This window comes from Chaetura pelagica, unplaced genomic scaffold (genome assembly GCF_000747805.2).
Source record: "Chaetura pelagica isolate M959 unplaced genomic scaffold, ChaPel_1.0 scaffold39, whole genome shotgun sequence".
NCBI classification, from domain to species: Eukaryota; Metazoa; Chordata; class Aves; order Apodiformes; family Apodidae; genus Chaetura; species Chaetura pelagica.
In genome coordinates, this window is record NW_009954614.1 from 584,008 (window position 1) to 600,454 (window position 16,447).

The 16,447-nt window shown below is 36.6% G+C and overlaps 1 protein-coding gene across 1 annotated transcript in view; it reads right to left on the reverse strand.

Moving 5' to 3' along the window:
* The window catches only part of DCAF6 (DDB1 and CUL4 associated factor 6), an 89,677-nt gene that overhangs the window by 1,255 nt on the left and 71,975 nt on the right, over positions 1–16,447 (reverse strand). Inside the window, exons 19-22 of the mRNA XM_010005501.1 lie at positions 10,690–10,828; positions 4,982–5,138; positions 3,290–3,378; positions 728–833 (exon numbers count right to left, since the gene is read on the reverse strand). Coding sequence (XP_010003803.1) covers positions 728–833; positions 3,290–3,378; positions 4,982–5,138; positions 10,690–10,828 — 491 coding nt within the window. The remainder of the gene's footprint in view (positions 1–727; positions 834–3,289; positions 3,379–4,981; positions 5,139–10,689; positions 10,829–16,447) is intronic.

Sequence of the window (16,447 nt, forward strand, 5' to 3'; positions counted from 1 at the left end):
TCAGGCAGTGCCCAAGCCCCCATATTCTTTATTTCATCACTTTCACCTTCATATTTTCTTCCCCATACATTGTCCTCTATTTTCAGTATCAACCCACTGCAGTCAGCTTCTTCAGCACTAGCACCCAGGAACACCAGTTCACAGATAATTCTCCATGCAACCCCTCATATCACCAGTTTCAGCCCCTAGGGAACTGCCCCTTCACTGAAAGGACACACTAGTACCTGCTGCCCCAGAAACAGCTGCCAGTGCCTCATTAATATCTTCCACAGGCCTGTATCTTGACATCCTCCTTCACCCCTAAACAATCCCAAGCCCACAACAGTCAGTTTACCTTATGACTCATTCTAGTCATCTCCAATAGCTTTCCTATCATGTAGCACTAGCCCTAAACATTTCACAGCAAAGAGAGTATTTTTCAATATCTAATTAGTACTATGTTACAAATAAGCCAATTCAAAATGGATAGTATCATAACCTCTACAAATATTTTACTGTATTCTTGCTCTTTGTTTTGAGGTAAAAAATAACAGCTGCAAAAATGTTGCAAGTCTCACACTCAGGAAGCAATTCCCAAGCACTTCTATTAAGAGACCCTTGAACAACCCTCAAATCTTCTCACCAACCCCAAGTGTAGCCACAGAGAGCTGAATATCCTTATGGTTCCCCAATCCAAGTGCTGTTTCATAGACCAGTATGGTAGACAAGCTCTTCAGAAGTCTCTCACCTGCTCTTATGTGATTCAATGAAGCCAACATTCGTAACATAAAAGAGGCTGGAACAGTGATAGTATTTCTGGTCTCTTCCAGCATTAATTCATTACGTGTTATAACCTGGGGGGGGCAAAAACATCATCAAAAATAAACACAAAATTTTACTGCATCAATATGGGTTTGTAGATACAAAGTTCAGATGCAAAAGGTATTTACAGAGTCCAAAATTACAAGAAGGAGCAATATTTTAATAATTAATATTGAATACAGTTACACCCATTCTATGTGGTAAGAAAAGTCAGACAGTGGACTCTGCCTACAGATATCTAATTGTCTAAAGAACATTCTAGTAAGTTCATTATTCCATTGTCCACATGGAGGGTAGATATTAAGATGAGCAACTGAGAAAAACTTTTGGAAATGAGGAGAACCAGTGAGAGGAAGTGCTGTTAGAGATAGCGAGTGTTGAGAATGAAGTTCTAGCACCAGTGCTGGCCAAGAATGTGGGAAGGAAAAGAGATGAGATTACCCTGAACTCCCTTCATGTTGCTTGAAACTTTTGGAGAAAATCCAAGGAGCACAAGTAATTAGTCTATCTCAGTTCAGAAACACGCTTCAACTCCGTAATTCTTTCTAAACAACTCTACACTTTGCCTCTAAATCACTTGAAAGAATCAGCTCCTACAGTCTTAGTTTCAAGGAAAAAAACCAAACAAAACACTAACAAATACTTTGAGCTCTTTTGCCTCCTTCCTTCCTTGTGGAACTTCCTTGCCATTCATCCTACTTGCTTTGTTCTGAAAATCTAACCCCCCACCTTAGCTTGTCTCAGCTTTTAGACTGCGTCCTGTCGTCATCTCTAAGCATAATAATTTCTCTAGGTGGAGACAATTTCTGACCATTATTCAGTTCTTCCTCCCTGATCAGCTGCTGTGAAGTGGAAAAACAATGCATTTCTTTCACTCCCTGAGACGTCTTCTCAAGCCTGTTCCTTTTCTAAGGAACATGTTCTTGCCAATGTCTGCAGTGGCCTTTTTCCTAGCCAAACTCAAAGCAGTGCTTCTCTCCATTCCCATCTGTTTACCAGGCACTTTGCACAGCTGATCACTCCCAAAAAGAAGTAAACTGAGAAGACAGCAGGCTGCCATTTTTTCCTCTTTCACTTCCTATTTCTCCAGTGCATTATCAGGAACAGCCTTTTGACAACCTGCTTCTGATGCTGTCTCTCTATTGAGAGATTTGTTCCCACCCCCACTGTCTTTTCCTATTCACTAAGGTCATGGCCTCTTTTCATTTTAAATACAGTTTTGTATCTATACTGAACTTTCCAAAAAACACACTTGCTCTCTACACCTTCCCTTCTATGGAAAATTCAGCTTGGGTATGTGGGACACTTTAGCCAAACTCAACATGGTTAAAGTATGTTATTTCTTTGAACCTATTTGGTCCTCTAAATACGTATTTCAATACATGGATTAAATGTAAAAAAACCCAAACAACCAGTAAACAAACCATACTGCAGTCAAATTTTATCAAAGTGCTACATTTTTTATTAAAGAAAAAATAAATACATCCCTAAATAATTTGCTATTATTAAAAATCAAGTGACAAAAATATCAGTACAATAATTACTTTTTGGATACATTTATATTTACCAATATTTCTAAACTCCAAAGGCTCCAAACCAAGAGCATCACTTCAATCAGTGTTACTACTGTTCAAACAATGGTAAAGGTTCAAAACTCTCAAGGGGATTGTTTGGGTTTTTTCAGGAGGATGAGGGGTGGTGGCTAAGGCTTGTCAGGTGTTGTTTGGTTTAAATATATATATATAGCACTAATATAGAGAAATAATAATTTTTAAAAACCCTGTCTACTATATCCCTACTGTCCAAGAAAACAAAAAAAAAAACCCAAATTACCTCACAACCAAATCTGCCCTAATAAATTACTTACAGAAAAATATCTAACATTTTAATAAATTGTGTTATTCAAATCACTGAAATATGATTATTCAGCAGTCAACTATATCATCATCGTATGCCCACTGCTATACATTGTTATTGTTTTCAGGGTATGAAACCCATGAGTTACACAACTTTACATACTGATCGGGCTTGTAACATTTGCTTTATTCCATGAAGTTGCCTGTTGGCAGTCTTAAACTGAACTCCTTTTTACACCACACAATATTTAATACGATTTGATTTTTGCACTCCCTGATCTGTATATAATTTCATTTCCTTCAGTTAATTTATTTGTTTAAAGACAGGCTCTACCTTTGTTTCATAATACCTGCCAGTTTTCTGTCTATATCTGTTCATACTTCTTCCAACTTCTTTCATGTACATAACAGCAAATCATAGAATTTCTAGGAGAGTTAATGGAATACAAAGTGCCTCTGTGTGCTGCCAATGACAGGAAAATCAGCTATTACAAGCGGCAGCTTTTCATTTGTAGCTCATTTTTTGAACATCAAATAACTCTGTTAGTTCAGTATCAGTAATTTGCACCAGATGCTTTTTTAGAATTTGATGATGCACCATTACTGTGGAAAAAGACAAAAAAGATTCTTACCTCATCTGCAAGTTTTCTGTTAAAAATCTTGGATTCCTCCAAAGGCGACCAAATTTTTATATCATAATCGATACCCGAAGAGGCCAGAACTAGAAGCAATAAATAGTAATTATAAATTAAATGTGTTACATCTCTACTTATACTTTCTGCACATAATTCGAGATGACTGAAAGTGCTTTAAGTATCTACTTGCAAATGTCAGTTCCCATGCTGAATGTGCAGTAATGTAATTACTGTCTCCATATGAAATCTGAGCTGTAGATTGTGTGGTTTTTATATACACAACAAAAAACACAGGCAGACATCAAGACCTCAGGGTTTTTTGTTGTGTTTTGGGGGTTTTTTTGATAGTTTTGTTGTGGAGTGTTTTTTAGTGGGGTTTTTTTGTGGGTTTTTTTGTTGTTTTTTTTTTAAGGCACTAGAATATACATAGGACAGGAGCAGAAAAATACATTACTAACATAATTCTGCTGCTGGTCTGGTAAGTATCTTTATTAATAACAAAGCCCTAGGATATATAGACCCAGATACAAAGACAGAATCCAGATTTCAAAGCTGTTTAGGCATTTGATCAGTTCAGTGTATTTAATGCACATTTATTTGATATTCAAGTATCAATGAGCAATGGATCCTCTTAAAAACACTTGTTAAAATATGGAAAACAAAAAGCTGCAGAACATTCTCTAGATCATTGTACAAAATGCCTTTGGGAATAACAATTGCATAGAAAGATCTCACTAAGTGGAAAACTGTGCAAGATTAACTGTCCTAGAAGGAGGATGACTTCTTCATTACATTTTCAGTGTGTGACAGGGAGACAGACAGTCACAGTCCATCAAGAAATCAGTGAAGCTACAGGGCATTTTGAAAGGTGCTTGCAACAGGAGTGTCCGACCCAGCCACACACTCTGAACGTTGACAGAAACACCATTTCAAGTAAGCATTTACAAGTTCAAGGCTTACCCTATATAGGACAGTATTCCATGTTTCCACAAACTGTCTGAAAAAAACCCAGCCTCTTCTGGTATGATTTTAACAACTGTATTTGCTTAATTATTTACAGCTGTTACTCTACAGCCATGTAATCTATGAAAACAGAAATAACACAAATACTTTCTCTGTGCCAGAAGCTGCAGAATAGCTCAGATTTTCCATCTGTATGTCAGACAATGTATGATACTTTCTACTACTTGGGTCCATCCTGTCTACAGATATTTTTCCCTCAATAGAAATTAGTAGAATTTCTATAAATTTTAATTGTACCTCTAATCAAACTAAGCCAGTGAGCCAGAGACACCCACTTCACTCAGCAAAGTCAAGTAGAGACCAGATTCCAGCATCAATTTCTAAAGTGTTGCTGGCATTTCAGTGATCCCATATTTCTCTCATTAGTGTCACAGAAACATTTAATGTATCCAGAGGAGCAAGAAATGCTGTAACTTAACTTTCTATAAATACTATGTCAGTAATGTTTGCATTCCAAGACATAATTGAGTAAAGAGGGTTTTAAGGGCCAAAGGTCATCAGTAAAAGACAAAACTAAAAGCAGTATTATCTGATTTATGTGGGAAAAAATGAACAATAGTTCATTAATCATTACAATGCTTTATTGAGCAAAGAATTTAAGACTGAGCTTTGAAATGCTTTACTACAGATAACCCAAACACACACTGTGAAAAACCATCATCTTACTTGGGTCAAATGGATGAGGCTGAAGACAGTTCACCACATGATTATCAGCTTCCAGCAGCATGAGATGTTCAGCAGTATGTCGATCCCATATGAAAATATGGCCACAGTCTGAACCACTCATGACAAAGTTAGATCCCCAAAAATTGGCTTCCTTTATCTGCAGTAAAAACAAAAATACCCATTACGTTGTAAGACAAGCTTGGAAAACATATGAAAGAACATACTCCATACAATAACACTGCCCCTGGGAGGCTCTCCAAATGCAGCATCACAGAATCATCATGGTTGGAAAGGACCTCTGAGATCACCGAATCCAACAACATCTAAGAAAATTTAAAGGAATCCTTTTAAGAAAAATTATCAAGAAAATTCAAAATATGAAAGAACTCCAGAGCAAAGTGGCTGCTAACTAAAAAAATGAGAGGAGTTGGGGCAGGCTGAGCTGCTTGGAAATAAAAGACAGCAGATTTGTCACTTTCCAAAGTGACAAGAATGATACTGGAGACAGGGGTGTATGAAACAGTTTTGGGGAAGAGTTTGGTAAATTAAAGTGAGTAACAGACTAATCCCCGGTGGGTATTTTCCATTTACAGAGGAAGAGGAGATGAGACAGAAGCTTATGAAAATCATGGGGTGGGAATTAACTAGGTCTGACAGATAAAGGAGTTACAAATTCAAGTTTGGGATTTTTTTCTCCACCCTCTGTAATAAATCAAGTAAGAACTAAGACTTCTTAAGTCCAAGGTCTAAATTAGTTACAAGCCACTGAACAAGGAAGGCATGTGGGCAGAAGCTGACCCTTCAGCTTCAGCTGTTATGGTAACAGTAGACGAAAGTATAAGCAAGTGGAACCAATAATATCACAGTTTTCATGACACACGAATGGTAGAGTCTATTCCATATGGTTGCTCCTATCATTACTTTGCTGAGGTATCCAGGCACCTTTGCAAAAAGTTTGAAGTGATACAGCTAACACTTGTCACGTATCAGTAGTATTCCCATGGACACATAATACATTGTAAATATGGACTATTAACTTTTTAAATTATTTTTTTAAACACACTCGTTGCTGTGTATACATTTAGAGAGCAAGGTAAAATCTATTTTGTAAAGGGTGAGCTGTTTGAGGGCCTACTTTTCACACTGAAGGCCATTTTAGCATCCTAGACCAATTTATGGGATTTACTTTGCACTGACCAGACTAACATCACACAAACTCTATTAATTTTTAAATAACTTACTCACCAAAAATTATCCTTGGATGATCTTTGATTTTTGCCTACAGCTAACTCCTCTATGAAGTTATTGATAGAACAGTAGTTTGACCTTGGATTTTAACTGGCTGTAATCAAAACTTGCAAGGAAGATTTCTCTGACTGGAGAACAATACCTTTGAAGGCTCAAGTTCTACACCTCTGAGAATAACACTGCAATAATTTTCACTTAAAAGATGCACAAGTTACTCAAGAAAAGTTCATAGACCAGAAAAGATGGGAGGAAATCCACAAATGCAGCATTGTGAGTTAAAGTGTGCACATCTGTTTGTGAGTGAACACAACTGGGCTGGATGTGCCAGTGACTGATGGGTATTGCAGAAAGATCCAAGGTCCTTGAGAAGGCTTCCAGAACACCAGCCAGCTCTCACCACAACACATACACAGTTTGTTGCAGTGCCTCACAATGGGTGAGGCAAAGTGTGCACTTGGGCTGTTCCCTGCTGACAGCTTCCAAAAGAAGGAAAGAGAAGATCTTCAGGAAGGTTTGCCAGTGCTAAGGGAGGATGACTGAAAGCTTCCTTTGGAGTAGAGATGGCAAAAGCTTCCTGTCACATTCTGCCTTTCTTCCTCTGCCATCAAGATGCATCCTCTGCTCCTTCATGCGATGAAGACAGAGAGGAACAACATCCTCTGGGTAAAGGGAAAAATGGCGGTCTGGGAACAGGATGCTCATGCTTTAGCCTAATATACTGTATAATGATTTATTACATCATCTGTTTCCCTTTCCTGGTGTGAAATGCTTCAGTTCAGCCCATCAAGATGCATCCTCTGCTCCTTCATGCGATGAAGACAGAGAGGAACAACATCCTCTGGGTAAAGGGAAAAATGGCGGTCTGGGAACAGGATGCTCATGCTTTAGCCTAATATACTGTATAATGATTTATTACATCATCTGTTTCCCTTTCCTGGTGTGAAGTGCTACAGTTAAGCAGGTATTTAAACCTACTGTCTGAAGAACCCTAAATATATTCATGGTCTCATCAGCATAATTACTCTGGATATGCATTTGCTAACAATGCTGTGAACATTTTTCTAATGAAGTGACCACCTCACCCCTCAAAATGGCTAGACTATCTTGTCCCTGATTCTGAGAATTAAGAAAAATAGCAGATACAGTCAATGACAAGGTAGCTAGCTTGACCTGTACTTGACCTGAAAAAGTCTTTGTGAGACAAGCAAGTCAATAAACCTGAACTTTCTTCTCCTCTTTGTTTCATCCCTCTCTCCAAAACGTGGTAGTGTCATAGGATTATAAGAATAATGTATTATCTGATAGTAACATCCATATTAGTTACATTTTTGTATTAATATAGTTAGTATTTATATTAAGACTATAGTATTTTTATTTCTTAAATGTTACTTAGAAATTATTATTTGTGTAGTAAATGCTGTATTATTTATTAATTGTGTATTTACTAATTCAGTGGGAAAACCCAAACATCTTGAGTGTTCCACAGACACACACTGTCATGAGTTTTGGAACGGAAGGTAGCTGAAGCACCCTGTCTATGAAACTGAGTAGTGTTACAATGAAAACGATCATGTAAAATGACAGAGAAATTGCAGGCCAGGAGAAGTGGCAGTCGTATCAGATAACCAGTTCCTTGAAATACAACGTTTCTATTATTCCACACCTGTTACTGGTGTGGTAAGGGTATTCACAATACCCTTATGATCACAGCCTGAAAGAATGTGGCTTATTCAATTCCTGAGCCAAAAAAAGCCACCCTAGAATATTTTTTCAAGCAGCAACTATTAGGTTTGTAAAATGATAGAATAATCTTTCTGTGTCGAGACCTTTCTTGCCCTCCCTTCCTAAAAAGATGTAGCCCAAACAAAGCCAAACCATTAGTCTGAGCAACAAGAACGGTCACTTCCTGCAGTAGCAATTAGAATCTCCTTCAGAAATCACGTCTGATTTACTCATCAAAATAACCATTGTTAATCTTTTAAAAATAGGAAGAGGCTAGGCAGCAGTATCTCCCTTGCTGTTCTACATCATCTACAGCGTGACAGGTTAGATGGGGTGGCAGTGGGAGGAGAGACATGGCTTCAAGAGCAGTCAAAACTCAATCACAAGAGACTGTGACCTGAAAGGTTCACAATAGGCTTGCTAGATCTTTATAGAATAAATACCAATTATTTCAGTCAGTGCAATTAAATCATCCTAATGTCTAAAAATAAGCCAGAGAAACTGCATTCCTAAATTCTGTAGTGAAAGACATGTTTCAAATATATTAATCCTTCTGGCAGCTTTTGTCTTATAGCTCCTCTTAATACGTGTTTTTCATTGCCTGTTAGAAGATAACTACCTCCAATAATAAATAACTTCATATTTTAGTTCTCAGTTATTACTTCTTCCCGTTTTCTTTGTATTCTCTTACATCACTGCTGATTTTACATTTCTAATATTAACAAAACCTAACTTAAGCACCACATAAATTTACAGAATTGAAATTCACATTTTAAAAGTTTGTACTCTAACTCATATACACACTCAATTCTACTGCAGACATACACAACTCCCATTTATTAGGTACACACATGCTCTATTTAAAATCAACATTTTAAAAGGGAGACTCAGGATTTGGTATGAGTGGAATAGACAAAGAATGACACAAACAAAAGGAGGTAAGACTAGGACTGGAGGGAAAAGCAGTGAGGAAGAGACAGGAGAGACACAGAACTGAAGGCACAAGGCAAAGATTTTTGACAAAAAAGAACGTGAGTTTGGGCTCACAAGATCATTTTTTCCCTCCAAGAGCTAGAGAGAAACACAAAATCCCACCCCTGATCGTTTCACTACCACAACTCACACTGCTGCCATTCTCTCAGGCTGTTTAATTTAAAAAAAAGTAACACCCAGCATTCTAAAAACATCTTTCAAGAGGTTACATGGCAGGAATCTGTGTGCTGCACTTAAAAGTGTTCCAATCCTACCAATGATGCAAGCAAACATTAATATAATGCTACTTATCTTTTGCTTTCTGACAATGTAAGAATCACACTTAAAATAGAATTATGAAGAAAAAAAAAAGTAAGTTTGCCAAATTATAGTTCTCAAAAGCAAGCAACTGCCACAGTTACTCAATTTGTCTGCATAACCATAATTTACTCTTCTTTTACATATATGTATATAAATATATTTTAATTTTTATTTATTTATTTATTTTATGTCCATGTAATTGACATGACAACTTTACCCCTGGGCTGCTTGGGTGTATAGGAAACCAGACCTTTCTATGTTGTCTCCTTCACAAATTTAAAAGGGAAATATCATCAGCCCTCACCTTGCAGGAAAGAGGGTATCAGTGAAAAAAATAATTGTTTGCCACCACAGAAACCAACAGAAAAAAGTAACAATCTTCAGTTGTGTGCATTCTTTGCCATACGTCCTCATGTGAAACAAAAGCAAAAAAACCAACCACATCATAAAGAAACCAAACAACAAAATCTCTGAAATAATCTGTATAACAACATACACAGATGGAGTCTGAATTAAGGCACTTAAGCAAGCTTATTTTTAATAGCACTACAAAGTGCTGGATGATAGGACTTTTAAATTAATAAGTTTTTGAGCAATTAAAGTTCATTTCTGAAGTACAGTGAAAAATTCCTTGTCATTAATCAAAGTTTATTCTAAGCCTTGTTGCTTACGTAGACTGAAATGTGCAATTGCTGAAGCATTTTACCCCAGTGTAATCAAAGCCATTCACACAAACTCTGGAAAATTGCTTTTGGAGGTACAGGGACTACTCCTCAGGTCATCTGCAAAATAAAGTACCTGCTACTCCTACAAAGTACAACCTAGTACTCAAAACTTCACCTATTCAAAATACTACAAAAGGAAAAAAAAAAAAAGGGGGGGTGGGCACAGGAAACAGCATTTGTTTCTTAAAACATTATTTTTCTTAAAATACAGCATTTTGAATGAAAGAAGAGCTAGTAGTTAGATTACAATTCAGTAACTAGCACTATTTCCTTTTTTTAATTCAGAGATGTCAAAGCTCTTCCAAATAAATTATTTAATTCTCACTTTCCCTGCTAAGCTGCTAAAAATTATTATTTAATCTTCACCTTTAAAGAGCTAGGCAGGGAAAGCAAGGATTAAATCATAATTTTGAAGGTAGGTGTATTTTATACCATTTAAGCTGACAGACAAAATGAAAAAGTGAAGAAAAATGCCCAACTTCAACGGAAGTTAAGGGGAGACTCTTCAACCTAGGAAAATTATATGCCTAATACGGTGACATGAGTCATGGTAATTTTAATTTTCATTTGCAGCAAACATGGCTTCCAACTGAATATACAATAAAAAGTTCTTACAACACGTTGCAATATCCTTTTTTTGGCAAGCATACCAACGTGGCAGCTACACTGATTCAGTCCATAAAATCTTTACAGTTCCCAAAATAAAGAAAGAGTTTGTACCATCGTTCGGGAGTTCCGATGACCTTTATAAACCATCTTGATTAAGGGACGTCTAATATTCAACGTTTCCAGTTCTTCCATTTCTTTCCTTTCTTTCCTCCTTCTGAAGAGCTCTTGAATGCGGGCAACAGCAGATCGCCTGCAAATTGCAGACAAAGAGAAGGCTACTGAAACTCCATCTCTAAACACTGAAGTGGGCTATCAAAAAGGACTATAAAATAATAATTAGGCACTCAAACACACTCTCCATAAGTTCGAAACAGACAGCAACATTATCCCAAATGTAAAATTACAGTCTTTCATTTTTTCCATCCTGTCTCAAGAATGGCATGCAAGACAGTGATATCTCAAGTGATGCAACATTTTATTCCCTCTCTGAAGAACAAACTTAAGCTTTTGGCAAAATCCACATGCTATTTTATTCTTCAGTGCTAAATATCCTCCACCCATAATAAGGCAACAAAATTCTGAAGTGAAAAATCTATGCCAGAACAGACTTTTTTAAACTTTAAAATTTATATATGAAGTATCTAGGTCACCTTCCAGTGTGATTTGTTTTTTCTCCAAAATTATATATCTCTATTATATATTTCTCCAAATTATATATCATTCTGTTAACTATTTCTGTATCACAAGACTTAGACAGCTTTAAAAAGGTTCATATTAAGGCAAGAGATGAGTTAAGTGACTGTAGCAACCATCCCATACGTTAGCAGTGAGGGATACGGCTGAAGATTTCCTAGAATAACAGAGACAAATGAGCTAAATCCTAGGTGTTATTTTGTGAACGCTAAATTCCAGGAATCTACTTTTTGAATTATCTTTGAAAAGACTCTGGTGCTCTTTCTTTTTCCCTGTTTAGCTTTAAGTTTGCAGATCCCCATAATTCCAGTTATAACCAAACTGTCACATCCCAGCACCTGAACCTAACACTTTTTTCTTCTTTTATTCTGTGCCAGGGTTGCTGTTAGCTTTGAGGTCCTAAACAGTCCAAATGGAATGTCATTCTTAGAAGGAGCAGGTGCACATTTTAGCAGAATGCAAGGAGTCAGACTATAACAGGACTTTATATTATCCTGCAAAGTAAACTGAGCCAGAACTGAATACATTTGCAACTTCAGTATGGTACCAGTAAGCTAGTACTGCAAATTTGTCCACAAATCATGTGGCATGGTGTTTTAGTCACTGATCCTGGAGACTCTTGCAACTAGTCCTCCTTTCCAGAAAAAAACTTCACCCGATCTCTCTCATAACTAATTCTGAGCCAGTAGTATGTTTAGATTTTGTATTCAATTTTGTCACAGGAGAAAAAAAAAAAAAAAAAAAAAAAAAAAGGTAAAGTGTGTGTTATCCTACAGTTAGGCAAAGAAGAAAAATAAATGCTAGTAATGAGTCAGTATTACAGAAAACCAAAACTACAAAAAACCCCACAAAAACAAACTCCCAAACTAACCACAAACTGGATATCCACAAATGGATAAATACAGCTAAGCTTTTAAAACATATTTTAATACTTATTTTTTATAGAAAGTACAAGAGGTTTGTAAGCAATAGCCAGTAGACCCACTTAACAGCAGATTATTGTAATACATGCCTTAGAAGTTTGTCTAGCAAACAATCCCAGAAAAACCAGACTACTATAACTTTCTTAGTGACAGTTTTCTGCCCCCTCAAAATCTCATATCTAGGCAATTTTCTAGTTCCTCCTTCTTCTGCTACACTAAATAAATATACTGTATTTGTTAGTTGGTCCTTGTAATATATGAAGTCTCAACTTTAATCTGCAACAGACTTCAAAAGACGGTTCTTCACAAAGTCTTCATACAGTGGAGGAAAAAGAAGCCCATGTTCTTTTTCTACTGTGCTTTAAAGATCACAGAATTTTTCTCCTCACCAGTTTACTTCTATGTGAAGGAAAAAAAATAAAAGTCGCATGTATATGATGGCTACATAAAACACTTAGAGAAACTTTAAACAATTATTTGTACATATTTATTTGGTTTTGTACTTGTTTTCAAAAAAGGTGGGGTTTGTGTGAGAAAGTAAAAGCAAGAACCGTGTAGTAACAACTGCTCTGCTACCAACCCCAGGAATGATCACACAGCTTTGGAAATACACAGGCCTTCAGCACAGTGAGACCCTTTTGGTTTCAGAAACATGACTGCTAGCCTTACACCTATCACCTACTATAATTGCTATTTGTATTTTCAGCATATTTATTCATATTAATTAATTAATAAAAGATGTGCAGTGAAAAGTCTGGTAAGTTAAACATCGTTAGGACTGACAAAGCAGTAGGCTTGTCTAGCTCCTTCTGAAAGATTGCTTGCTAAATAGCAGTAACCAATCTTGGGATTGGGAGATGGTATTAAAGTAACTAACTGGTAACCCAAAGTAGTTTCTTGATTAATTTTTCATCTTTATATCTCTAGAAAAGTTAATCTCCTCCTTGAAATTCCCCTAGGAACATTACACAAGAATCTAAAGACTATTCAGCAGTCAGAATCATGCATTTTTAGATAAAAGCAGAAGCACAGAAGCAACTTTTGGTAAAAACTGTCTTTCAATTAAATTTAGCTCTGAATTTAAAATCTTGATTTTGGGCCTTATTTTGAAAGGCATTAATGAATTGATATTTCATTATCCTGTGAAGTCACTGATTACTTTCAAGAGGGAGAATGCAGTTGAGCACACAAAGCTGTAACTGTGATATTGTTATCAGGTACTCCAGGAACATACTGCAAAAAGCAGGAACCTGGCAGAGACAAGTCTTCTCCAGAAAAGATAAATATGGCCCAATTTGATGACTTTTCAGAACAAAGAACAGCACAGAAAAATGGATTCTCTCCGAGAGGCGTTTCTTTCTCGTAACTACAGATTTTCTATGCTTTTTAAAATCACACAAAAATCAATTTAAAAAATCCAACATATTTGTTTTAGTGGGGTTTTCATTTTCATTTGTGCTTGTCATAAGCAATTCCTGCTTCTGTCCACATAAACTTAGAGAGTAGCCTAATCACTTGGAGCATCAGCAGACACTGAAACACACTGTGTAATTTGTACTGTTCTAAAGTTCAGCCTAAGCTAAGCCTGACTGAGCTGCTGCTCCCCTTCCAAACTGTGTACTCTTCCAAGCACAAAATGTCAGATAATGAAATTTATGCATAGTGTGTCGACATTTCTCAGGCAACTCCATCAATTGATACAGTTGTATAATGTAGTCATGTTCGGGCATCAAATAATGAAGATGCCCGAGACATACTGGGTACAGATTAATGTTAGTAATTTTACAGTACAGAAAATGTTAGGTCTTGCAAAGCCAATTAAACTAAACTTAGTTTTAGTTATGCTTTTATGCTATACATAGTGTTCTGACTTCAGAATATTCAGTACCATTATCTGGTCTGCAGGTACAAAGCCTTTCTTAGTGTGTTTTGCCAGATTTTGAGGTATCTTTGTGCCGTATGTTACAAGAAAGTCAGTGGGTGTAGTCTTGGTAACATTGAGCCTAAGATGATGTATGGTACTTTCATTATACCTATGGAGTGTGCCTTGTGGAAAGAACATTTTCAAATACTACTTCCAAAAGTAAGACTATAGACATGATTCAGGGCACAACTTCTTCCCTTAGGATCAGCCAGGTTTGAAGTCTTCCAAGTTGATAGTTGTAAACATTAATTATCAAAAGCCCATTTAATATTAAGCCCTAGAAGAGTGGAACAGGGATACAGAAGTAAAGTCATTATATTATTTCAATTAAACGTAGGTTCAAAGGAAAAAACCCAGCCCACACAAACCCTGTGATGCAGACTGACTTACAGCTATTTATTGTACACGGAGAGAAATGGAAAATACCTAAGTATGAAAAATAAAATGAAAACAAAATTGTCAGAGAATTTTGTTTGTTTAGAAATTCTGAAGTGTAAAAAGGGTTTTTCTTTCCACAAAAATCTATGCAATTTGAACAATTACATAACTAGTTTGTTTCTTAAACTGCAGTATTTCACATATTGCTCCTCAAAAAGTTTAGGGGTTTTTTTGAGAGCTGCAGACCTCAGTTCCTATGTATGTTATTCAACAATTTCTGTCTAACCAGCCCTGCATGTTTTAAAACTACTATGCTAATCTACTAGTTAGAAGAAAAACAGTGAAAATTAATTATGTTTTCAAAAGACAGGAAATGGAACAATTATCTGTAAATTGAACGTGCAAGTAATCTACATGGATTCTGCTACAAACTTTGCTCCACTAGAGGTGCAGCTGTTGTGGATGCCATAAAGTTAATCTGCTACCCTAGATAACCCTGCTTCTTCCAAATGCCATTATTACAGATGGATTGTCTCCTGAGCCAGGCTGCAGCAGTTGGCTGTAAACCTCACGTGTACTTGCTTCCTCTTCCTATCCCTCTTGCCTCAGCCCTGTTTTGAGCTCAGTATTGATTCCTCCAGTAGTAGGGATTTTTGTCACTTCTTAAGTTTCCAAATTTACTTAAACTGACAAACATTGTCTCTTTTTGCTAAGTACCAGAAACCCTAGTTCCTTCTTCTCCTGGCTCCTTCAAGTTAAGATACTTATTTCCCCCCCACTTCTTGTTGCCATCTTCTCATTGGAAATATTTTCTTTACCCAAAACAACAGCAGGGAACCTAAGGCTTATAACTGCTCATTAAGAACCTATTCCTCTGATGCTCATTTCTTTGTTGACCATGGAAAGGAATCCACCTGCCAGCTACCGTGCTCCTGCCTAAGAATTCCAACCATGTGTCTTACCAGCTGGCTATCATCACCAAAGTGAAGCCCAGCTCAGGAAGGTGACTAACTAATAAGCCATTGTACTGGACTTTACTTCAAACCATGAGTTGTCTCACCCTTCTGGTTTTCTCCCCCATCCTTCTGGGGCAGAGTGAGCGAAGAGCTGTGTGGGGCTGAGCTGCCTGCTGGGGTTAACCCACAATTACCATACTAAAACAGATCTCTTTTCTAAATATCAAGATTTGATTATATTTCTGATTTTAATTACCAAATAATCATGTTCCTTCACAAGCCTCCAGACCTCTGGAATACATCTACTCCTGCTGCCAAATTTGACGCATTAAGATAGTTCAAAAACAAGGGCAAAACCATCATGTTAACAGCACATTGACTCTACTCTAAAGTCCAAGCTGATTCATTGTTGACCATATAAAAATAAACCTTTATTGTAATGCATTCCTAAGTAATTTCCTGGCCTTCCAACACAATGTTTCAACTAATCTCAGCTACAAAATGTTTTTAAATTTTCACCTGATACGCTGCAAAATGACAATGGAAATCTGAGAAAAATAAACTGGTAATAAATTCTATATTGAATGCATCATTCATTTTTATATTAAATTTAAAGCAATATGAAACAAACGATCCCATGGCCTATGTTGAAGTGATAAATAACTCCATGGTAAGCATGAATAGAAAGAATGAAGAATGCCTGTAGTGAAATTTAAGGTACAAAAAGTATACAAATTCCTGAACCTTTAAGAAAGTTGCAGAGTTAAATTCATTCAAATTGCAGCTGCAATCGGAATATAAGACAAAGAAACACAGAAACACACATCTGCACTATTTTCCTGTAGGCATTTAAAATACAGAAATCTAAGTCCTTCACGAACCCACATCTGAGTCCTTCTTTCCAGCCACACAAAACAAAGATGTTAATTTTCATTATTAGAATTATTTTGTGCCATTTCCCCTAAATAGCTTTTGGTATTAAATCACAGTAGATA